General features: G+C 40.5%; 1 protein-coding gene across 1 annotated transcript in view; it reads left to right on the top strand.

The window, feature by feature from the left end:
* Positions 1-3,799: 3,799 nt before the first annotated feature.
* The window catches only part of ppargc1b (peroxisome proliferator-activated receptor gamma, coactivator 1 beta), a gene marked incomplete at its 5' end in the record, with an annotated part of 87,423 nt that continues 64,630 nt past the window's right edge, over positions 3,800-26,592 (top strand). Inside the window, one exon of the mRNA XM_079250566.1 lies at positions 3,800-3,880. Coding sequence (XP_079106692.1) covers positions 3,800-3,880 — 81 coding nt within the window. The remainder of the gene's footprint in view (positions 3,881-26,592) is intronic.

Genomic DNA, 26,592 nt, shown 5'->3' with positions numbered 1-26,592 from the left:
CAGTGTTGGACTGCGTGGGATTCTCCCAGTATACAGACTGGGTTTCCCTGTGGTCTAAGATGACCATCTTAGATCCGTCGTTTGAAACCAGTCTGACAAACACACTTCTTCTGCTGTGCAGCAATGTTGTGACAAACTGAAACATTACCAGACTGTAACACAAAAATGGGGAAACTGTTTGAAGTAACCATCATGCCTGGCAAATTTTCAGAAAACTATCTCTGATGGTGACATTGTCCCTTTTGTTCACACACACACACACACACACACACACACACACACATACACAAACATGCACGCTAACGCTCCTTGCTGCTTTGGAGTGATAACATGTTTTATTTGTGCTGCATTTTCCTTTCTACTGTACGAACCTGGAGCAGCTTCAGGTCCAGAAAGTTCATAAAATAACAGCACCTCCTAAATAAATAATGCAATATTTCAGGTTTGACTCTGCCTTCTTTTGTTTTATTTACTGTTGTTTGAACTAATAAACAAAGATTCATTTGACCTAAATTTGGAAAATGTATCAAATCCCCGAAGGAAAATGATAAATTTAACTAAATGTCAGTTGACAACTAAGTCATCTAGTCGTAGGATTATGGTCCATATGATTCACATTATTCCTGTTGATAGTCACTGTGTGGACATAAACCAGTTCATGAAAATAATTACTTATTTATATGGGAAAACCAGCAGATTGCGTTGAACCGTTGGTTTAATCCCCCTTTCCAAGCATGCAGAGGTCGACTCGGACCACTTACACTAAGCCAAAGATACTTCCCGAGGAAGAAAGAGAAACACAAATTAATGACTATAACAATGTTATATATTTATACAAGTAAAAAAAAAAAAAAGAGAGAGATCAAATGAAAGGAAGTGCTCAGTGCATTATGGGACATCTACTGAGCTGCCTCGGCCTATAGCAGCATAACTGAAGGTATAGCTGAGGGTCACCAAGCCAGTATTTACTGGTTTGGTGAAGGGAAAAGGGAACGTTTAAGCTTAACCTTAAAAAGTAGAGGAGCTGTCTGCTTCCAGCCCAAACAAGGAGCTGATTCCACAGAGAGCGATCTGATAGCTGAAGGTTCTGCCTCCTATTCAATGTTCAGAAACTGTCTGAACCACATGAAAACCTGCAGTCATAGAGCTGAGTGCTTTTTTTTTTTTTTTTTTTTTTGGAAAGTATGGCACCATTGGATCTTTAGAGCTTGGTCACTAAGCGCTTCATATGTGAGGAGAAAAATTTTAAATTTTATTCTGGATTCAATAGGGACTCAATGGAGAGAAGCTAAACCTGTAGAAATGTGACCTTTTGTTAGTCGGAACATTTGCCACAGCCTTTTGGATCGGCTGGAGGCCTTTCAGGAACTGCAATAATCCAAATGCATGAGCCAGTGTTGCTGTATCACTCTAAGACAGGATGTATATTCCTGGCAATATTACGTAGGTGATAAAAGGCAGTCCTAGAAACCTGCTTTCCATGCAAATCCTGACAAAGATAACAGTAAGGAAAAAGATGCTGCATGTGGTTGTATTGATGCATTATCATTTCTGTTCTTCTTATAATAGCTGACTAACAGAGAAAGACATAAAATGCAAATGAAAAGTACTGAACTGATATTAGAACTGGTATTCCTTTTGTGTATTTTTGTTTGTTTAGGAATTTGGTTTGTTAATTAATATTGGTGTAGAATAAGGTTGCTGGGGATAGTGATATGGGGAAATGGTTTAGCTAAATCAAATCAGGTGTGTGTCTAACGGGGTATATAAGTAGTCAGTTTTGGGAGCTCGCGAGGAGAGAGAGAAAAGGGGAAAAGGATGTGAAACTGGACAATTGTTGGAAAATAAAAATGTTCATCTTTAAGGAAATCCCAGGACTGCTGATTCTGTCTACATCTGATCTTCTTCAACCTTGGACACACTACCTCTTAATTGAGCAATGATGACAAAAGCAAATGCATTTTATGTGTTATGTTAATCTTGAGCTGATGTATCCTTTTAAAACCTTTATCAGACAATATGATGATGTGCTGATATCACTGTTTGTTTTCATCTTTAAGTCCATGTAACAGTAAATGTTTTGGCTTTGTGTCAGGTGAAGTAACTTTTTCCTCAGTGTGTTTTTGAAGCTAAGTTTCAGAATGTTTTAGTTCACGCCGGACAAAATACCAAAGAAAAATCTCTTATGTATCTGTGTGTTATATAGTCAGGACACCTGACCCAAAACTCACTTGGCCCTCTGGGATCTCGCTGAGTCCCTAAAGCATCTTGATAGCTGCATGACTCAAAAACATGAGGTTATTAGTTTAGTTTTACAGCACAAACTCATTTTGTAGAAGTAATTTATTGCCAGAACTTTTCATCTCACTAACATGAGAGATGGGCGACATAAATGAAGCCAAAACAGCTCGAGATTTAGTGTTGACATGAGCACTTATCAACAGAGGAAAGGATTTATCTTACATGCTCATCAAGTGACAAAATAACTGAGGGAGAAATGAGGTAGTAGGCTCTGATCACACAACATGGAATTTGTTTTCAAACTGGCCTGCTTGGAAATCTTCTCCCTGTCTGCATGTTCAGACGCTTGTCACTGAATAGCCCTGCAAAACTCAAATGAAAGCACCAATTATGGTTGACAGTGTGTAAAAGGTACTACATTTCCAGGCGTAACATATTATTTAGTTTCGGGATGGGCATCACATTACGACAGCGCTAAATTTCTCTGTTTCTAAGAGGTAAGGTTGGGCAACAAATGTGCTATTTGAAAGTCATAAATACTGACTAAAAAACTTCAACAATCTGGATAAGAATATTTAGAAATCTGCAAACAAATAAAAAAAAAAAAACATCAAATGTTCTGTTACTTTTAATCTTCTTCCACTAGACTATTTGATTTCACCATTTAAATAACAATGAATCATCAGAGAAGCAGTCTTTGCACCCAGCGGTGGAGGATTAACATATGAAACCTTCAACACAATTTAAACCAACAATACCACAGCTGAGACAATGCCTGTGTAGTAAAAGTCATTTCTCCTGTGCCGTTCATGTCTCAAAGACTTGTGACCGAATCAGATGCTCACATTTGTCTTCACCTAAAACTGTTAGAGCCATCATAAACTTTGCCAGACAAACGACTGATAGAAATGGATGCTGCAGTTGCATAGCAACGGTGATAGGATGCTGCCACTCATGGAAATGCTTCTCAGAGAGTGGCAGAACACTGAGAATGTTCAAATCTTCAAAGTGTTTCCTCAAGTCATCGCTGTGTGTGATTTAACAAATCAATCAGAATAAAATCAGCTTCCATCTGGAGAACCATCTCTGATTTATCAATGTGTGCTTTTTAGTTTGACAGGAGGAATAAAGTGAAATTGTTGTTTGATGTTAGTTTTTTTTTTCTTGCAAAATTTGATTTTATCAGCTGAGAAATTCGTTTAATTTATATAAACCACACCAACAAAGTGGTGTTACACAAGACAAGAAGAAAACCAAACAACTTTTCTAAAAATAGCCCAAATGGCTCTAATTAGTAGTTCTAAGAGAAACAATTACTGTATTTTATAGCATTTTAGCTGCAATGACAACAACAATACAAGAGTCCTCATTAAGCTGTGGGACCCCTATGTTGTGACCCCCGGTGGCCCCACCAGACCCCACTTTGAAAAGCCGCATGTCTTTTATGTGTTGTTTGGGTAAGTGTATAAATAGAAGCGCCCCCTACAGGCGGAACGCCCTCACTTCACCTCCTCCTATACTCCACACTCTGACTCCACGGCTCCTCATTCACTAGAAGATGGCGGACTGCGCTCCACTATTAGATGAGGAACTCTCGTCCTTTGTCTTCAATTACCTGACAGAAAACTCGGGCAGCCAGGTAAGATACCGACCACTTTGGACGCACAGGACCTTGGGCTTTACAGACCGGTGTGCGTCTTCGCACGTCTCGGGTCGTGGCGCACGCTTTAGCCCGTTGATGCGAGCCTGTCGCTGGGCTTCTCAGCAGCATCTCCCCGGCACGGTGCGACCCGGCGTTTTCGGTCTACATGCATGTGTGTGTGTAGCGTGAACATCCACTCTGACTTGACGTCTGGCTTTCACGTGTCTTGGAGGAAATGCCACCAGACATCGGCGGTGTAGGATTTAATGGATGGAAAAACTAATGAATGTTTTGGTGTTGGCGATGGAAGCTTAGGACAGCCGGTGTGCTGCCGCTCGGGGAGGATTATTTGGTATGCAGGGGGGCGCTTTGGAAACTTTACATGCATTCTTTGGGGGAAGTTTTAATTTCAGTGCCGGAGACTTGTACACGTGGTGCATCTCTCAGCGCGTGGACACAGCCAGAGGACTATTATGATATTATGACATTACGGCACCAGTCATTATGATTATTAGTGATATTTATGCAGAGAAAAACGCGTGTGTGTCTTTCTGTAACAGATGCTTTTCTAGTGTGGTCGAACGAGGCATAAAAGAGGATGTTTTATTAAAAGTGTCAGCTTTGGTAGGGGTGGGGGGGCGGCACTGCAGTACATCAGAGCTGTGTAATGTTATTTATCCACTTCATTTATAAGCTGCTTGCCACGGCACGGCGGATTTAACCCGGGATCTCTGGATCTCCGCTTGGGAGAACTGGAGGCTGGTTGTTGCGCTTTAAAGTTGAGCAACACCCCAAGATTATCCATTTACGGGCTCATTAGACTATCAGCCAAAAGGGAGAGCAAAAAAAAAAAAAAAAAAAAAAAAGCAGTGCCAGGGGGATTCAGACGAGAAAACCGGCGCAATTTTCGAGCCTTTTTCGTTACCGTTTGCGTAATCGCTGCCAAGCGATTACAAAACGCGTTTTGTTCACACTTTCTTTGCTTTGGTAAACAGTGGATCCTTGGATCGGTTGTTTTATGGGGGTCATTATGACAGATTGAGTCTCTGTAGGTGGTGGTGGGGGGGTTAACGTGAGGATGGGAGGGGGTGACAGCAGCGACGCTGCAATGGAAAGAAGCGTCAAGCGAATTCAGTGAATTTTTTTTTTTTTTTTTTTTTTTTTTTTTTTTAAAGGACTCCATCTGGTAAAACACGCACCAGACCTAAGACGTGAATCTATATCCTTCAACTTAATCTCTCTCCTGGCTGTAGAATACGCGCGGGATTATTTTGGTGCACGTAAAACGCAAAACACGGTCCTGTCAGAGGGATCCGGGAGGCCGAGGGGAGTCACTGCATCACTGGGTGACATAACTGCATTGGGGTGGTTGTTTACTGGTGATAAAACAGGGGGTCATCGTGGGATGTGATGTTGCTTTCGTTCGTGTGTGGTGATGGTGGTACTGGGGGGGGGGGGGGGGGGGGGGGGGGGGGGGGGGGGGTCTGTCACAGCTGATTGGCAGCTTAAGCAGGTTAAATCAGTGTGTGGTGGGATCCAGGGAGACTGCGAGCTATTTATAAGCTGCGGCAGTGACATGTGCTGCTACATAACACAGAAGTGATCAGATGGGTAGAAATTCACCTTTGCATTCCTTTTCTCATTTCATAACACGGCTTTGTAATATTATGGTATTCATGATACTCAAATAGACTTTTATCTCCATAAAGAGCCCATAATGTCTTTGCACGTCAGTTCCATGCAGTCATAAGCAAGTCACTCTGTGCAGTGCAAAAATAATAAATGAATAATACCAAATAAATCCACATAAATGTTGAAAAAAATGCTCTTAGTTCAGGGCAAATGGGATGAAGACATAATGCACACTGTGAAACGTGTGATCGTAAAAGAAAATGTAATGTGCAGCTCCTGGAGAGAGGTGGATGCAGAATGGAAATGAGACTGTTCGCTTGTTCAAGTGTAATGTTTCTTCTCAGATCTGCACGTCTCTTTTTAAATGCTAGATTGCTGCAAAGTCTTTGGGTGGCACAAGAACAGGAAGAATAAAGTGCAACTTGAGCAGGGAATCCAGCTGAAAGGGGATATCGCTTGTTTTTTTTCTTCATGTGCAGTTAGATGAGATTATCTATTCTACAAACGCGGCATTAATATGTTAATATTTACTCATGGTTATTAAGGCATGGATGATGGTTTTCCCTCACTCTGGCTCTCTGTGTGTGTATTTATATGTGTGTGTGTGTGTGGGGGGGGGCACTTGCCCCTGCCGGCTGGTTATTGTAGTACTCTATCCTCGTGACTGGTGTTACAGAACTGTGCTGCTGCAGTCATGTGATTTGTAGTGGAGGGAGGGACGGGAGGAGGTGTTACCATGACGTAAGGAAGGATGGGCTGTCCCTTCTCCTCCTCCTGACGTGACCACTTCCTCCTCTCCGATTTTCACACACACATAGGCTATGTAAAATAAACAAGCTCCCTGCAGTTTCTCTGGTTTTTCCCTCCTGTTGTATTTATTAAATCTGCCATTAGTCCATCCCTTTTTCCTCTAGCACATATTTAAAATAAGGCTGGTTTATTTGAAAAGGAATAAATCAAAGTCTGAACTTGTTGAACTTGTTATTTATTTATGTTTGATTACAGAGTTACTTTGCAATGTGACTTTATTGCATTTTGTTGCATAACAATTAATGCCATTTAACACAACAGGTCTATCAAACATACCATTTTTGCACTGGCAGTAAATTTAATGTGCATAAAACAGTAATGTGATGGCAAATAGCCCTCATGCAGAAAGTGGTGGAAGTGGTGCCTTTCTTCAATACAACTTGTTTCTGGCATTTGAAATTGTTAAATCATGTCAGCAGACACTCTGGTTTGTTACAACACTGTTCCTAATAGAAAATAACTTAAATATTAAATAAATTATTCAAAAAAAGTTTTATTGATAGATAAACTACAAAATATGGAAGTCAGCATGAAAATGTTGGTGTGGGTTGATTCTGTATGGACATTTAATTTCTTCAGTCATCTCAATAAAAAATCTAATTGAGTTGTAGGGTGTTGTTTTAATTTAAATATTTTTAAAATAACATTAGTGAAGGTTGATATAAACAGGATCTTTTGCTAATTGAAGAAGAAAACAGATATTGTTGGGTTAAGTTGGTTGGTGCTTTTTCTGAATGAGTTTATGTCCATTAGCGTATAGAATGAATTGTGAATGAGTTTTGATGGAGACAAGACTTTGGACAACTCTTTCTAACAGTTGGAAATAATTAATTCCCCCATTTTTCTCTTGCACACCAACATATATAGACTTCTTTCTGTTTCGTATTCTTTTGTCCTTGGTTAGCCACCGTTACTTTATATGGCCTTCTGAAATAATTAATGCTTCAGTACCTAGTTTACTTGCTCCTTAATAAAACCATGACTGGATTGTAAGTGAGTGCATTTTATGCCAAACAAAATTTGGCCTTACAGTTAGTTGGGAGCAGTTTTTATTCCCAAACCATTAGCTAGCCAGCTAGTTGACTGGACATGCCAATGTAAACCACTGCTAATAAATCAATAAGTAAAGATTTTGGGATAATCATTTAAATATTGGAGTACAGGTTCAAAGGAAATAAGACTTTAAACAACTGTTTCCAAAAGTTTAAAAGAATTACCAAAAACCTCACCATTTTTCTGTCGCAGATGGCCAAGACCTTCTTTGACTTCTGTTTTAAACTTTTGTTTCTGGTTAGCAGCCATTACTGTACTTATTGTAGTAGTTAATGCTGTGTAGCCTTGCTTACTAACTCTGCATTAGTAAATGGAAACATTACCAATGTGAGTTTTATGTAAAATTTATCCTTACAGTTGGTTAGGAACACATTTTTGCTAGTTGACACACATGTTAGCCAGTAGCCTAGCTAGCTGCCTAATTCAGCTAAGATGCTAATGGTAATGTAAACCAATAAAAAGCTAACAAATCAACAAATGAAGCTTTTATTAAAAAACAAATAAAACAATGGTAACATTCTGTTAAAAAAGCAGATCTTTCTATAATATAAAGCTCATAAAATGTGATTGAAAATTTTAGCTTTTAGTTACAGGAGTGGGGACTGCAGATTGCAGATCTCTCAGCCCTCTTTCAGTGCTAATCATTGACCCGGTGTTGAGGGTCGTTCTTGGTCTGCTCAGGGGATTGACTCTGGGAAGATCAGTCCGACTTAACGTCAGTCGTCGCATCCTGCTGAAACAGGACACAACCAGCTACTGGCAACATGCTGGTAAAATATTAGCTGTGGCACATCTAGACCGGTGTGCTTTTCAGAGTGGCAGTTAAGCAACCTTGATCCAACATGCAGGAAGTCACATGTAAACTGAAAGCACACGTGTTGTTGTCCAGTGAGAGGGAAAAAGGTGAACTCAAAAAAACATTTTTACTTATGGGATCAGAATGACAGCCATCAGTGTCTCACTTTTGGTCAAATCCATGTGCGCTGAGGTCACATGCACTGTTTTTTCCCATGTCTAGTTAAGTTTGGAAGTGCAGTTAGGTGCACTAACAAGGGTCATAAAAGTTTAATTGCACAGAGAATCAAGTCATTCTTGTGATGGAAACTTTATTCCACTTCATTCTCAACAAGACGCCAAATTTACTGTAATCTGTGGTGCAAACCTTGTGAAGTTTATAAAATTATTTTCTATTAAAAAACAATCTTTACTCTCAGAAAGCCTCTCATGAGTGTCCATTAAATTGTAATTTAATTTTAGTTGCTTGATTTTGTTGATTGCATTTTGAACAACACCCACATGTGGCAGATTGGAAAGCTAGATCACGATTGCAGTCAGAACTGTGCTGCTGCTGTCAGCACTTTATCACGTAACCATAATGGTTCAGTGTTGGGGTGTGAGTGAGAATTTGTGCGCGTGAGCTCATTTTGTAACAGGCAGTCAGCTCATCCACAGGTATCAGGTGATCCTTTCCAATTTCAAATAGGAAGTTGTACAGTCCCCTACTGACCGCATTCAGGTAGATAGCTGGAATTAATCTGATATTGTTTTAATAAAACTGTTAGCGTTTTAGAGCCGCCATTTGCCCAAAGTTTAAGGGCTAAAGTTAATGTTTAGACAGGTGTGTTATTTGTTTTAATGTCGGTGTGAAAACTTGCATATAAAAAAATAAAGCAATGGAATTTCAAACTACATAAGGTTCTTTAGAGTTCCTTTCCAAGAAGTTAAAGCATAAGTTTTGTTGATGAAGGGTGATGAATATAATTTAAATTGGACTGTGACAAAGGCAAGTAAAGGCCCCAGGCTGCCAAGGCGACAAACAGATAAGCAGGGGGTATAAATATCAAGGCTTTAAAGATCCCAGGAGTGATGGATACAGGTGTTATTGGCAGTGACTGGGATTTACTCTGTGCCAGGCACAGGCAGACATGCTCTCTTCACTTGTTAGCCCCTCAGCTCACGGATTCAGACTTTTTCTTTCATCCTCCCCCGCATTTCCTTCGTTGGATTTCTCTCCATCGGTCCATGTTATATTTCCAAACTGCGTGCCATTATCTTGCACGCCGTTTTGGTCCTGTTTGTCTGAGTCGTGATGTGCAGTGCTGCAGTGCAATGTGTTCAGCCTGCAGCCCCACAGTGACTCACCTGTCCTTTCTTTTACTGTGCACCACACACACACACACACACACATATGCAGGCATCACTTGGATATATTTCTTTGAGCATGCATATACAGCACAAAACACAGTATTTTGATTAAATGTCTAAAATAGCTTCATTGACCCTTATAATTGACATGATTTAGATATTTCTGAAGTATGCACGCGGCTGCAATCAGTGCAGGAGTCTTTAGTAAACTGGTCAAAGGCCAGTGTGTCAAGACATTGTGTCAGACGACAGAACAATTTGTCCCTCTGACATAATCTGGAGGGTTAGACAGGACTTTGGCTGTCTGGATCAGATTTTTGCTTAAACAAAGTGCTAACATTGTTTGGTTTAGACCGTACTCTCTGTATTATTGCTGCGGAGGCCTAACTCTGGCAGTTGTGGGCATTTTTTAAGGCCTAGCTTATCTTAAGTGTGTGTAGATGGACAGCTGATGTCCACCATGCTTGTGTGTCAGTGCTGGCACTGGGAATATGGTTGTTTCCTCCCAAATCCCTCTGAGGTTCATCAGACATCCGGCTCAGACAACAACCCTCCCCACCCATCCGTGTGTGTCTGTGTGTGTGCGTCATAAAGTTGCATGTGCGCATACATCTTTCAGCATGTCACATGTGGGGTTGTGCTGTTACTAGCTAATATGTTAGCAGAGGCTGGTGAGGGGGGGCGTTCTCAACAATTAATTATGTTGTGACTCATTAGCTGCTCACTCGGACTCTCTGGGTTTACATCTACATTTATGCTGGACTGAATTTCATCTTTTTTTACCTTTCGTTGTTGGCAAAAGTCAACGATTATTTTCTGGTGCTTTTCTTTGCATTTGTTTGCTTTAGTAAGAAGTCTGTAGTGCCGTTTTACAGCTGAGATGTTGCAGTTGAGTGACTTGCATTAGAGTTTACAGGATGCCTGTGGTTGGTGGAAAGTGACGGAGTAATTGTTTAACTTCCCCCTGTGTGTGAGAAAATGGTGCCTGATTAAGTCACAGGTTTTCCAACAACAATTAAAATAAACAAACAGCAGTTTTAAAGTAATTTTAAACTTTTCCAGGCAATTTTCCATTCTGCCTCTGACCATTTGAAATGGGCTTTGATCCAGAAAAATGACAGTTTTTTTTTTTGTTCACATTTGGCTACTACTTTGCCTGATAGAGCTTTAACCTGAATTTGTGGATTGCACTGTGAATTGTGTTCAGAACAGTGATTTCTGGAAGTGTTCCTGAGCCCACGCTGTGATTTTCTTTACGGAACCATACCTATTTTTGATGCAGTGTAGACCGAAGATCCTGACCATTTAATTTTGAAATTTAGCCATGTCCCCAGGCGCACAGGGATTCCTCCAAATTCTCTAAATCTATATAATATTGACTGTAGATGGTGGGATCCTCAAATTCTTTGTCTACATTGTGAACATTTTTCTGACATTGTTTCAGTGTATTAAATGCGTCTAGTCTCAAACTGGTGAATCTATGTCCATCTTTACATTCAACTGTTACGTATCCATATATTCCACTCATTTGCAAGTCTTGTCCACACTGCTTGCATGCAGTTTTGCTGTAATGCAGTTGTGCATTTGCTGTAATCAGTTCAGAAGTTATTAAAATGCATCAATTAAAGATATTTTTCTCCTTAATAACAATGTATCAGATTGAATTGAATTAAGACTTCACTAACATTGCAGGTATAGTGAGGGGAAGAGGTTGACGATTACTAAAGATATGCAGGCTCATTTAGTATTTGCTAACAGTCATGGGACTCAGTTTAGATCAATGCATCAGTCTTAATCAATGGAAAAGTTGCAGTTTTTTGTGTTTTCTGTGTGTTGCTTCATCTTTGGCTTGTGTACAGAACAGTACCATTCTTCGGCAGAGGTAACCTTTAGCCTAGTTACCAAACAGGGATAAATAGGGCTTACAGTGCTGCATGTTTCTGGAAAAACATGGCTTTACAATATTTCTTCATTTGATTGGTTTAAATCAAGGCAACATCAGAGTAACCTCAGCATGGTTTCTGCTTTGAGCCTGTCATTATGCACTATTCTGCAGCTTGGGTCCTTATTCCAATCTGAAATGTATTGGCTCATGATTCATTTGTCGTAGTGCTGCAGCTTATTTGATTTGACAGTTTAGTCACTAATCTGACTTCATTGCTTCAAAGTAAGTCATGGTGGAATAAAAGCCTACAGGGAATGGGAGCAGGGCATGTCAGAGGTCACATTGCCTGTGGAAGAAGCTGGGGACTGCTGCGGAATCTCTAAATCCAGTTTTCATCCCGTCCTGCTTACATGCAGCAGGATTTCCTAACAGTCCGTCTTCCCCCCGAGGTGAAGCAGCACTCAACCATGCAAAGTGAACAACACACAATGGCTTGCTCACATTTATTGTAGCGAGAGTGAGAGGAAAAGAGAAAGAGCCAGGGGAGAAAAAAAAAAAAAAAACCTCCTACAGCAAAGAGCCACCAGTGAGTGACGGTATTATTAGGTATTCCTCGACTGCCTTGTGCCACCTCAATTTATATGAAAATCTATTCGCTTTTTCCGCCAGGTTGTTGCTGCTCTCACTCAAACCGGAGTTTGATGTGAACATGTAAATTTCTCCTCCATCCCTTGGCATCTCATCTTTCCTCTCCCTGTGCAAGCTATGGCTTTTAATACAGATTACACACTTTACAGTCAGTACTGTGAGTCACTGTTATCACCTCTCATCAGATCTTCCTGCTTCTTATTTATGCATCTTATTGTCATACATTTTCATTCTCCAAAAGTAGATTTGCACCTTTATTTGGGGTGCGTTCATTGTAAAATCAGCCTTTACATACTGTTTTATCTTCCTGTGGACGGGACAGATCTGCCATCCCCTCCAAGCTGCATGAACCAGTTTGTATTTTTATGTTTTGGGGTTAGAATAAAAATAATGTTGCTATGGGATTTACTCATTTGGAACTAAGTTGAATTTGTTCATTAGAAGAAATGGCAGTGTTCTGCTTAATTGATTACACTGATAAAGCCATTAAAAGTGGCAGAAACTAGCTTATTTATTTATGCTTTTGCTGTCGCCGTGGGGCTTCTGGACTTGACTTTGGAGATTTTTCACCAGATTCCGACACTGAGAGACTCAAACAGTTTAACCAAGACATTTTTCAACGAGTTGGTTTACCCCGAGATTAATTGTTACCCCTCTACCAGATGATAGCTTGCTTGGATTGTCTGCTTGATGTTGACTTTATTATGTTCTCGTGGGACCACAAACTAATTATAAACAAAGGCGATGTGTTTTCAGGAAATTTTCTTTTAGTGTAAAGCTAGTTGTTTCATTCCAGCTCTTTGGGCATTAGGTTATTTTGCCTGAGAAGGACTTGGAGGCTTAAGTAGGGAGTGGAGCCCAGTGGGAGCCCGAAAGACAATTTCTGCTTTGTGACCCATAACATGTTAATCTGCTCATACACTGCAGCCTTCTACTCATCCTTAACATAGCATAATTGTCTAAAAATCAGCACAGTTAGGATGCTTTCTATTTATTCAGCCTAAATATTGTAGTAGGGAGTCTTTTCTGCAGGAAGGAATATATCACGTGTATTTTTTTTCTTTAGATGGTCGATGAAGTGGCCTTGTGTTGAGTGCAAAAGATCCATTCTTCTATGCATGCTCAATAACATACTAGGGTGCCAGCGGAGAGTGTGTATATATTTCATATGTTTGCTCTGGGGAAATGATGCATGCATACATCCCTCATCTGTATTCCTTCTCATGTCTTGGGCCTTTTTTCTTTATTCCCAAACACAAATGTTAAAGTTTGTCTATATGTATGTCACATGTCCCAACCTAACCTTTAGTAGAGATTTGTATTCATCACAAGGCTGTGTTGATAGTGTCAACATGAACAGAAGTGAGACTGTCATCCTTTTGCACACAAAGACACACGTGTATTGTAGCTTTGCACAACACCAAAGGATTGGAGGGGTTTGAAGGAGAGGGAGTCCAATCTCATGTAGGGAACCGAGAGCTAGCTGGCTGCCCTATTTCTTTAAAGCTCTTCTTCTCTGTTACCTGATTTATCACGGGGGCAGCCACCTGGGAAATGTCTTATTTTAAGGCAAAAAGAGTATACTGAGGGTTATGTCTCTTTCAGAAATCTCAGATTAGAAGAAGATAGAAGGACACTGGGAATCCTTTGACACCATAACCTGGATGAACAAATGCCTAAAAACTCATTTTTTTAAGTCTGCTAGCAAAAATGTAAATATCAGATGGTCTTTTACTTTCTCAATAATCCAGCTGGCCTGCAGGATTAATGTTTGTGATTATGACTCATACTCCACAACTTTGAGGATTACAAGGTGCTTTCACGGGTAAAGCCATCATGTGGCTTCTTTAAACAGTTTTCTGCAGGGGTTGAAGAGGCATCATCACTGCAAATCTTACTGTCAAGACTTACAGCACAGCCTCCTGTGTTTGTCCTTTCTATGCCTGTTTGATCGTAGTGGTGGTAGAGGGAGTACACACAATGTAGCCATATTAATAGTGTCAGTCAAGAGTGCAGCTCTCTTTTTTTATTTACATTGATGACATTTCTATGTGTTGCAAATGAGATGTTGTGCTGGAGCTGACTGCTCCAAGCTGGAAGCAGTCAGTAGGGTTAAGGCTTTGCAGCTTAGTGATGCATTCAATGCCTCAACTCGCCCTGGACTTCAGGGCGAATCCCTTCAACTCTGATAGCACCAGCTGCATATCATATCTGATAAATGTGATGGCAGAAACTAGACATGAAAAACAAAAATTTGTTATCAGCTCTGATTTGAAAGGTTTTGAACATTTACAACCGTATCTTTTAAAGCTTACTTATGACAAGAAGAGTTGCCTTGAAATTGCATTGCACGCTGGTATCCTGAGAAATTTGAACACTGCATGATATTTTGTAAGCAACCTTTTTTCTTCAAAAAGAAAAAGGATGTGTGATGATTTAGGTTCTGTGAAAAGACATTGTTATGCCTACAGAGGATTTTTTTCTTAACTAATCAGTGACTCCATGTTATGACTTGATATAGTCTAAGCATGTCTGAAACCTATGTCGCAATAAACAAATGAAGTTTGATCTGTACCGTTGTCGGATAAAGACAGCTGCTTTTTACTTGAAGGAAGAAGACACAATTTTCTTCCACATTCTGTTTCTAAGATCCTTTCCAGTTGTTTAAATAGAGTAGGTTTTCTTGCTAGTGCCTGCTGTTGTAGCAATCCCTGTTTTCTACTTAAGGATAAATGCCACCCCAAGTATAGACAATTAAAAATCTTAACAAATATCTAGTGTAAACTGGATTTCAGTTGGAAAGCATAAAAGCAAGTGGACGTAGCATTTAATGTACCAATAGAACATGTTCCCCCTCTTTCGCCAGGGGGCCTAAAACATGGCAGAAGGACAATTATCTTTCCACTGTAAGAATGAAAATAAATATGTGGTAAGTAAAGTTAGTAAGTAAGTAAATAAAATTTGATATGAATGCATGTTTAATGATGTGGAAGATTATGACATGCTAGCTCCATAAAATGTGACATTGCTTGAATAGTTAACACAATGCAGTTATGCTGAATGAACACTGATAAAATGGCTGATTGGGTTAAAAGTTATTGTTTTCCAGTTATCAATGTGGTTTAGGGTGAGGGTATCTTGAGTTTTTGTGATTGAAGCCTTACATTTGTAGATTAATAAACACAACTGACTCTAAGTCAATTACTTCATACATTCTAGATCATTCTTTAAAAAGGCTTCATGTGTCACATGTGCCACCTTTTTCCTTGTATGTGACCCCCCTCATAAAATTTTCTAGATACGCCCCTGTTTCTAGTGAATCAAGTGATTGCACATTTTCTGTGATGCTTACAGTCAGTCCTTTTTTATTTTCTTATCATAGTCAAATTGTCAGCTTGGTTTTCATTAGCAATAGTGGAAGAAGTAACAATGGCCGTACAACATGTCAGTTTTAGCAGTAGGAGTGTCATCATGTGACTGTTTGAGCAAATCGGTTGGATTTAGGAGTCAGACAAACCGTCTTAGTCTCAACAGAATGACAGTTGGTTTATCTATACTATACAATTTACCACCGAGCATACGTGTGTGTGTTACGGAGAGAGTGTGTGTGTGTGTGTGTTACGGAGAGAGTGTGTGAGCAAGAGAAAGAGAGGGAGGAAGAGGGAGAAAGAGTTTTTGTTGGTTCATGAGTGTGAGAGTTCTCAAGGGCACTAGTGTAAATGAGAGAAAAGGTTAAAGGAAATTTCCATGGCATGGTGTAAGTGAGCACAGGGACAAAAGGACAAGCACACAATCTCTCTCTCACACACACACACACACACACACACATGCCAGCAAGGCATATAGCTGTGGCAACCATGTGCCATGGGAAAGCAAGCACAGACTGGTGTGAACATGCACCTTTATATGCAGTCGCAGGTAGCTGCAGTTACCTGAAAACTTCTCTTGAGCAGTACAACATTATTGGATTTAGTTCATTGGAATAAATAACAAACACACACACACACATAAACATACACACACACTGACTCAAGCTCACACACTTCAACTCAGCAGCTCTCCTCTTCCATTACTCCTTTTTTAAAAGCTATTTGATGTTATTTTTAGATCATGTTGCTTCCGCAGATAAAAAGCACATTAATGTGTGTGTATCCTTGTATGCATGTGTTTCTGTGTGTGTCCGTGTTAAAGCGGGGTGCCAGTGAGTGTTATAAATAGATTGTTTGGCACTGATGTGCACTCATCAGTGTCAAATCACATACAGTTGACTTGTGTTCAATCTCAGGTTCAGTCATAATTACTAGAAGAAGTCCACGTGGGTTCCTGAATCCTTCTGCAGCCGGCAACACACAAGAAACAATCGATTATACGCTTTGGAGAAAGTTAGCAAGCACAATCTAATGCACTTACTCATCATAACTTAATAAATCGTCGCTCCTTTTAGGTTTAAAACTCAATCACTCGATATGGTGACATATTCCCCTGATAGTCTCATGTAATTTCACTGATAACTCATGATGATAAACACATGTGGCGTTGCCGCGGCAGGCTCAGGGGAGGCTCTGCAGAGCTTAGAGATGGAAAGTTTATAGATGTGCGTGTTATGTTTAAGTGTGTGAGTCATGCAAGTTGATTGTAAGCGAACAGGCTTCTACCTGCTTTTAGGTGAGGAAGTGCGAGGTGGGCGAGGCCGATGATGTCCGTTGGGATTCAAATAAAAACACTAAACACACTCTTACAGTTGTATGCCCTCACATGCCAAAAATTGCATGCGATTGCACACAACCATAAAAAAAAAAAGTGTCCTGCTTGTTTTCAATCAGTAACTTTCCACTGCTGCCTCTTGTTTGTGTGTGTTTTTATTTCTTCCTTCTCCTGTACCAGGCCATGATTTGTTCTCACCTCTTTCTTCATTCATCTACCTCTCACTCATTGACCATCTTCCCAAAGGCAGCTTAGGCTTGCGTGACCGCAGCTCACTGCCATGTTGATATGGCATTACACACACACGCGCGCGCACACACTATACATGCATGAAGTGCTGCATGCGCATCCATATTCACCGCAGCACAAGAGCATACTGTAAGCTTTCCCCCCCCTGCATGATAATTGCAACGCTGCTCCCAGCAGCTGTGCAATCAGCAAACACAATAGCTGACAGTGTTACTTTTGTCTGATCAAATGGAAAATGTCTGTGAAATTCTGCAAGGATATATTTATTTGAAATGCAATATCTGAGTCAAATCTTTCAAAACAGATGTACTTGCATGAATGCAATACAGTTAGGTCTTAGTCTTGAAAGAAGCTACATTGGTTTTACAGTAAAGTCTCACATATTAAACAATTACTACACTTTCATGGCTCCAAAATCTGCCTTTTTTTGTGATCAAAACATGCATTTTTGTGAAATCTCTACATCCTCAAGGCCAAAATGTAAGCATGTCATGTTATGAGCTGTGTTGATGGGGCTCTCTGGCAGATGCTGCGTAGATTGATCCAGTCATTTCTCACCTACTGTTGCGTTTGTCTCTTTAATCAGAAAATTGAGACATGCCTCTGGGGAGCATCAGGTTCAGGTTAATGAGGAAATGATTTCTAATCAACTCCGACTTGTTATTAATGCGTGCAGTCCCTCTCTCCTACACCCTCAGGCTGTCTGCAGTCGGCAAATATCCAGTCACCATCAACAGATTAGGAATGAGTGGTGTCTTGTTGATTGCACTCAGGAAATATTGACACACCCCTGCTGTGGTGCGGGGCGCATTTCTTTTTCTTGCACAGCAAGGTGGTGGTGATGGTGGGGAGGGTGGTCGAGTGGGGGTGGAGGGTTGTTGAAACCCGGAATGACGTGTATGATGCAATATGGGTAATACACCAAATCCTTTCACGGTGAGTGTGTTTAGACACGCTTGTGGCTGCAGGCACTTGAAGAAGTTATTGTTTTTAAGTGCGATGATTTTGCACATTTTGGAATTGTGTGTGTGTGTGTGTGTGTGTGTGTGTGTTGCTGTAGTTTCTGTGTCTCTCCTGCTGGTTGCTAAAAGCAAAGCGAGCACTTTCAAAATGTTCGATTTGAGTGACTGAAAGCTGCAGAACAGGTCAACCCGTACAACCTTTAATGTCACCTTGCTATTTAAATGATCCTTTGGGTTCAGGACTTACAGCTCGAGTCAGTCTCAGCTGGGGGTCTGACAATGATCAATGAGCCAATAACACTGAGTAAGGAGTAAGCTTTACATTATATCCTGTATATCTGGCTTTTAATGTATATTCCTGACATTGATATTGTAGTTGTGTTTTTGGGATTAAATATGATTGAAGGTTAGTGTGTTATATATATTTAGTCCACAGTCAAACTGAATCAAAAGTGCATCACAAAGCAGACAAATGTTTAATTATTATTCACTGGATTGACATATTGTGACAACTTTGTGGTTTACACCCCTAGTTTCAGCCTTAACTCAGCTATAGGTAGTAACTTATTGCTATGTTTTGCTTTAGGTTAGCTTAAAAATTTCCTGTAGATTTGGGATGTCAGGTAAAATATACAGACAGTGTGTTGTATCTGGATGCTAAATTTAAATGTCGTTGTTATAGTTTTGATTTGGTCAGATTTAATTGCTCCAGAGTCGATGCTGAATAAAGTTAGATTTGGACTGTGACACAACATTAAATACCCGTATGTATATGAGAACAAGTGGCTCCAATTAAAGCTCATGCATAATGAATAGTGCTGAGTTATATTTTTATTCTTTGAACTGTTTGGGATATTTATGGTTGGGTATGCACTGTGCTGATTTGATTGTCAAATATTGAGGAAGCAGACTTTGAAGCAGTTTTGTTAGACATCGTTTTGAGCAAAGGAGCAGAATCTGACCTTTATCTCCTGCAGCTATCGGCTGTGATTTTTTAGAACTACCTTTCTAGGAAGTGAAGCTTACACAGCTTCTGCACTAAAGCAAAAAAAAAACAAAAAACAACAAAGTCCTAAACACCTAATATTTATGAATGTTGAACAATCCTAATTATATTTGCTACTGTTTTCTTTTCATCCCAAGAAAATAGGCCAACGTTTTTACTCTAAGGACTGGAATTAATGTTCAGTCAAAAGTGGGGGGGTTGCGTAATGCTAGTTCGTCCACAATTTGAAGCCGAGCTAATCAGTAAGCCTAAGAAAAGCAACATTTCACCCTGTTGTAGACGTCTACGCAGAGAAGTGGCCATTTATGGCAGTGGCTTCTTCTGTAAGTTTAAATAGGCTAATTAGTAAAGCCCCGGAAAGCCCTTTATGGCTATTTTAGTGGTAGCAGATTGACAAGAAGCTCTGCAAAGTCTCGCTGTTTCCTGCAGGGTAAAGCATGCAAATGTGAATGCTTTGCTGCTGCTGCAGTTCACATCTAAGCTATCAAGTTGGTTTGCTTTATTTGTCCATGAGACATCGACTTAATCTCCTCGTGAATCCCATCTGAGCCTGACTGACTACTATATCCCAGTTGGTGTGTGTGCGCTGCAGTGGAAATCAGGCCATATAGAGAAGTCCATTGCTTCCTCTTTCATTTAAACTTGGATGCATGAATGAGCCTTGTTTGGTGCTGCAGCACAACTCATACAAGCTGGAAAGCTTTGTTTCACCCAGTTTGGCTCAGTGTCAGAGCACTGGGTAATGCCACTTTACATCCATGCCTTCCTTTTGGCTCTTACGGCCATATTGCCTGACGATGTTGTAGACCGCCTACTAGGAAGTCTGAATGATCACCCTGTGTATATGTGTGTGTTCTGGTCCCACTAGAATGGCAACCTTGGTCTGGCTCATTAGTGCTGTTGCCAGCAGCTGAATGAGGAGGCGAACACCTCGGAAACCAACAGCCAAAAGCTTTTCCTCAGCCTTCTGTGTTTCCCAACTCGCTCGATGTGTGTTTCTCTGTTGAGACTTCCTGCACACCACAACACATCACCAATACAGATTCGTAGCTGTCAAATACAAGGGATGCTCTTCCTCCCCCTCACTGCAGGTGCATTTGAGAGATTGGTTAATAAGAAAAAGAAGTCAGATTCTGTATTAAGCCTTGCTGTCTCATGTAGTTGTTTTAGCGTAAACGGAGACCTCCTGAGTGATTTAACGCCTCCCTTTGGCAGCCATGTTGGAGGCTGTTCCAGTTCTGAAAAAGATTGTGCAGCTCATCTGAGCCGAAGGGTAGATTCGCTGAATTGTGAAGGTAAATAAGTCATTTAGAGGTAACAGAACTGAACAAAAATAACTTGTCTGACAAGTTGTTTCAAATCTGAAACCACAAAGAAAGAACAAGGTTAACAATACGATGGACCACAAAATATAAACGCTGAAAACTTTGCTAAACGATAGAAAGACAACTGACACACTGTATCAAACTGACATATTTCGATTTCGAGTTGTCTAAAACCCGACTGGATTGACTGGAAGCCAACCTGCCTCCTTTCCTCCTGTATGGAAAGACTGCTGAGATGACTAACACTTGCATAACAGCATCCTACACACACTTTTGAGCTCACACTGTAGCACACTCACACACTTTACGGCTCGTCAAAACGCCCACCATCTTGCAAACGCTCAAAAAGACCGACTATGTCTCCATAATTCAACCCCGTTTTTTCCTCGAGTGGTTGAGATGTCTCTCTGTGTCTGTGTGTGTGTGTGTGTGTGTGTGTGTGTGTGTGTTTGTGTGTGTGTGTGTGTGAGAGAGAGAGAAAATCAAACAGTTGCAAGTGTTTTATTATGTCGGATATGTGCTCGCTTCTCATTTTAAACTTTGCAAACATACTCTGCAGTGCGTGATTGTGCATAAAAGACAGTCTCATAATAGAAGGAGATGGCGGCATGAAGGTCATCCTGCCACTATAAACACGATCTCATGCACACACACACTTGCGTACAAGGCCTCACATCAGCTGCCTGTGTGTTATTTACTGCAACATTTTCAGAGCTTACCCACAACCTGTGCTCTGTCCGAGTATGTATGTATGTATGTGTGTGTGTGTGTGTGTGTGTGTGTGTGTGTGGCGCAGGGTGTGTGCATGTGTGAAGGCCAGTTCCAGTCTGCCAGGTGAAAGATTTGCTGCAGGCATGTTGTCAGGGAGAGCCACTAAACCAAAGCAGGTGCTACCTGACAGAAAGAAAATGAATATTTTTCTAACACCCATAAGGAGTTTTCCGCCTCCAGCCAACACATCAAATTAGTGATAAGACATTTGACAAATATTGATCATTGAGATAAAATTATAAATAGAAATTGCTCTCCTTTCTTGTTAAATTATTGGGTAATGAGAGATCTTGGACGTAAAGAAGCACTGGTATCATTTTTCCGTCACATGATTCAGGGTCTTCTCCATATAGCGTGGCATTAAAACAGCATGAAAGCTAAAACCTGCAGGTTTTATTGGAAATTATAACTTTTTTCTTGTATTAATAAACCTTTCTTAGTTAAACTCTTTTGGCACACATCTTGAAATGACTGAAATCATTATGTTTTATTGCATCAACTAGACAGAGAGCTGTTAAGAGTTGGTCTGAAGGCAGTAAACTGTGCTGTGTAAACATGTAGTTACATCTCATTTCCTTATAAACTTACTTCCAAGTAAGTTACAGTTTCTTGTAATCATTAAAAATGGTCTTAGGCAATATATCTGCAGGTATTTAAAGTATTTCTTTAGACATTTATCAGTTTTTGTTCACCACGCTTTATATTCAGTAATTGTATCACAGTATTTATAGAAGCATTTTTTTGTTTGTTTGTTCTTAAGCCACAGAAAACTGACAAATGAATCATTTAAGCACTTAAAAGGTTTATAAATCCAGATGTGAACCAGCTGATTTTATACAACAACAACGTTTTGCGCACTTGGAAATTGGACGAGTGAGGTACAAATAAAGATGCGTCAGGCCTGAAAACCATCTAAAGCAAATGAATACGATCTAACGGTACATCTACGTAGAAATAGTCTCCATGTGAAGGTGGCTGTTTGGTCATTTTAAGGAAACATGGAGAAAAGGCTGAAAAGGAGCATCAGGTCTGATGGACAGGTGAACTGTCTCCAGAGCCTGGATCTCATTATTGTTAAAGCACTGACAGCATCATCATGACAGAGAAGATCCAAAAACAAGCTTGATATCGTGTCGCCCAAAGACTACTGAAGGAAATCACAAGATGATTCAGACTGCGATGAAGAAAAGCTGCTCAGACTTTTTAACCTCTCTGGAATGGTGTAAACTCTTTCCTCCACTTTGTATTTCCATTTATTGCACATCTCAGTAAATCTCTGCACTTATTTCCTGGTTCTTTTTATTTCATAAAGAAATGAGGAGTGGTTCAGGACTTTGACACACACGCAGACGCACATCTTTCATCCAGCCTTAATGGATTAATGAGTAAAGAAAGCAGCTGTGGATAAAATAACACCCTCACATTTGAGATGGACGTTTGTCAGATGTGTGTTTTAACGACACTCGTCGCCTTTATTCCATTTGGGATATCTGGCAGAGGAAAGGTAGATGCAGCAGATCACAGATGAATAAAGCATGTGTGTGTTTGTGTGGTTGTGACTGTCAAATAAAAGGAAATGCTACTGTATAGTTTGTGTGTGTGTGTGTAAATGCAGTGTGTTTCTGCTTTAGTGTGTCTTTGCAGACCAGGCTGACTATAATGGAAAAATAAAAGAGCATGCACTGTGCACAGTGTGTGTGTGTGTGTGTTCATGTCTGTGAGAGATTCAGAGAGGAAGCAGATCTTTTGATGGGACAGCTGGGAAGTTCAAAGCCCGTGAGGCTTTGCATCTGAGGATGAACACACACACACAGCCTCTCAGAAGCAGGTTCACTTTCCACTGAGCTGTATTTAAAGATAAACCAGGAGGTCAAAGGTCGGCATCCAAAGTCCATGTCTTTGTTTCTGTCTCTTTCTTCTCTGCCTAATATGGATCTGCTGCTGCATGAGACTCTCCGTTACATGTGTCCGCCAGCGCCGAGGCCACACGCGCAAACATAGCACACAAATACACGTAAAAAAAACACGATTCTCACTGGAAAGGTGAATATTTATATTTGTGGATGACTTTCTCTGAAATAATGAAATAATGTCACTTTAGACATTTCTGAAACTAGAATCCATCAAATCTTATTTAACTTTTATGGTGTTTTATGCGTTTTGCTTTCTTGTCCACCTGTCATCTTTCTTTTTATTCCTTTTCTTCTCAACCCCCCCCCCCCCCCCCCCCCCGTTACGTATTCCTCCAGAAAGCCTCTCCTTTTTCACTCTTCTCCCTCTGGCTGGTCTTGTTTAAACTATATTTTAAAAGCATGTTTCAAACATTTGTGGGATTGGTAGATTTGTCCTGTTTTTTTCCACGGTGAAACCTCTGCCATCAGGACTGCGCGGCATTTTCATAAAATGGTGCGTAGCATTTCACGGCACTGGCTGAGATTATTTATAACCCGAGTTTACAGCCAGGTGCATTTCTTTGTCTTTTGATTAATTAACACTGGAACAACATTGTTATCTTTTAAATACATAAATAAAAAAAAAAGTCATTCTTTGTGTTGCTGCAAAAGCTTTTTCAGCCTTTTTACCCAGCAACACTGAAAAAAAAAAACTAATTCAATTTATTTTGCTTTGATCGGACTTTTTCCTCTTTTTTTCTCATGTAAAATTCAATCATGGATGTTTACAGTTCAAAGTGTGTTTTTTTTTTTCTTGCAGGGAATAAGAATTGTAGACTATTTTTAGGTAAAAATGATGTACTTGGCTGCAGAAAGTGATAAAAATGTCTCCAGGTTGTTCCAAATGTTCAGTGACATTTCAGAGGTTGGACTGATATGTCGCGGTGTGTTTGACTGGAACCTGCAGAGCGTTGCAACTGGTTGTGCTGGACTAATTCTGTATGTGTTAAGCCACTAAGCTGGGTTATCTGCTCACATTTGGCTAAGCAGCCTGGTCTGCTGTAACGTCTGGATCTCTGCAGGTGGAAAGTAGAAACATTGCTCCCTCTCTCCGTCCTCGCTAGTCAGTCTGCGAGGAGCGACTGGACAATATAAACAATATAAACCCTTCCTAACTCTTCACTTATTTCCTTCCTTTCCAGCCTGGAAGTTGACACCAAATGCAGTGTTGAATTGGTGGAAAATAATCCTGAAATAAGAAACTTTTCAATTTAAAATTTAGAAGAAGCGGTAAGGGAAGAGGTTGGAGGATCAGGATATGAGGAAGTTTGTCTTCAGTTTATTTGAGAGTTGTGGAAAGATATGAAGACAGAGAACAGAAGGAAAATGGCAAACAAGGGAACAAGACAGTGAGTTTAGCTGGATCCCTCGTCTTTGTCATGAAACGAGTTGAAATGTCACCGTATTAGAGGAAAATGTTAAGGACACGTATATTTGTTCTTTAATCACGTCTGCGTTCAACAGAACTCCTCAGACATGAGGATGTGTTTTATTGTTTTGTGTGGGAGTGTGTGTCTGGTGTGCACGTGTATGGCGATGATGATGTGTCACCCCTGACGTTTCTCACTCTGCTGAAGGACGGAGTCGCCGATTGAACTGGTCCTCCTCCATCGCTTCTGCGTGTGTGTGCGTGAGTCCAACAAAGTGCCAGAGTGGAAGTGATTTGTATCTTTGTGCATTTTCATGCTGGTAATAAACCGTATTCACGGATGTGGATGTGTCTTCACCTTGTCAAGTGCAGCTTTTGAAGCAGAGGTTTTACTTAAACGGTCACTCTAAATTGTGTGTATGGTTATTAGTCTCATTTGTCTCTGCGTCGACTCTCACCTCAGTCCTGATAGCAGCGGGGATGGGCTCCGGCGCCGATTTATGACCCTGAACAGGATATAATAAATGCACCAGCTAACTGCAGTCGCTTTGACCTGGCAGAAATCTACAGCAGGAGCTGCCAGTGTTCCTCTAAAATAACCATCAGAGTCATCCCAATCATCTCCATCTGAGAGGAGGAAGTGCTTTATAAGTCATGGGCCTTGTGATTCTGCTTTGACTGACTGACGTGCCCTTTAACAGCATACTTACTCACCAACTGTTTCATACCTCCGGCTACATAAACTACGGAGTTTTTACTGGGAGTGTTTGTGTCCAGTGGCCACATATATGTGTATATACGGTTATATACGCACGTGCAAGCATTTCTAGTCGCCTTGTCTGAACCTGAGAAGGGTGAACGAGGTCAGTGGTCAAGGTTCTGTACATTCTGTATATTCTGGTAATGCATGCCAGCTCTCCACTTCACTTTGTATCATGTGCATCTGTGTCAGCAGTAAAAGCTCCACAGTAAGTGGATGTGTTAATGCCTGCAGAGGCTTTTGTTTTTTTTTTGTTTTTTTTTGTGCATGTGTGTTTCCCGTCCACCTGGTGGCTGTCCCGACAGTGATGGATGGAACAGGCTTCAGAGTGAGGGCTGCATCTGCCGTCACCTTTCTGCTGCTCATACACGCACGCACTTAGAGATTATTTATAACCGCATATGTGCATGTGTTTATGTGGGGAAGAAGCGAGCAATAGGAGGGGGGGTATATATTTTAACACATTGCTATTTTGGCATGGGATTTCCTTTTGTACCTCGAAGACATACCTACAAATCTCCTGTTATTTGCACGTTTGGAAAGTCACCATCTCCTGAAAACCTGGTCCACCTGGTGGAGAAAGGAATGTTAAAGCAGACAAAAAATGGGATCTTTAAGACCCAAAGTCCAGCTTTTAGCAACCTAGTCATGCATGTTGCAGCATGAGGCATGGCCAGCATGTACAGAATTTTCCAGAAGCTTCTTTGGATTCAAGAGCCGGTTGCTTGTATCCTTCGCACGTCTGAATGTTTGTTGTTTGGTTGCATAAGAGTAGCATCCAAATGATTAGAGGTGGTTCCGCTCAAATTGGATCTTAAATGAGAATATTGTCATTTCCAGTTACAGCCCATTCCGTCTCCCAACATCTAGTTTACATCTGCTTTGGCCTTTGTGCTGCACATTCCCTTTGTAATTGGATCTGTTTGGTTTTAATTTGACTGCATGTTAACTTCTGACATCCTTCCCTTTCAGTGGTAAGTTTGCACCTTCTCAGAGTTTTAGAAGCAGCGTAGAAAGTTATTGGTTGATGTGTTACATTGCTGTACATGCAAGGCAGAAACGATTCAGTGCATCATCAGACTACATTACAGGCTTTAAAGCACCACATAATGCCGCTTCTGTAGGTTTCCCTCCTGTCTATCTGGGCTAATCACAATGTTCTGACAGAAAAGGAACATTTCCTTAGCCATCAGAGCTCTGGTAGGAACAAAACAAAAATCAGACAGAGCCTATGATGCCATTGAAATGCATGATCTGACAAAAAAAAAAAAACATCTTCGGGTTTGAACCCAGTCCAGCAGCAGCTTACATCTTTGCACCACCAAAAGCACAACTTGTGTTCTTGTTAAATAAATTACAAGTAAATCAATAAAATGTTTCCAAACACGGCCCGTGACGTGCGATAAAATGTGCACATAATCCCCGGACCTTTCCCAAC

This window comes from Telmatherina bonti, assembly GCF_933228915.1.
Source record: "Telmatherina bonti genome assembly, chromosome: 12".
NCBI lineage: Eukaryota > Metazoa > Chordata > Actinopteri > Atheriniformes > Telmatherinidae > Telmatherina > Telmatherina bonti.
The sequence above is the reverse complement of the archived record's forward strand: the minus strand, read 5'-3'. Positions and strand labels throughout refer to the sequence as shown.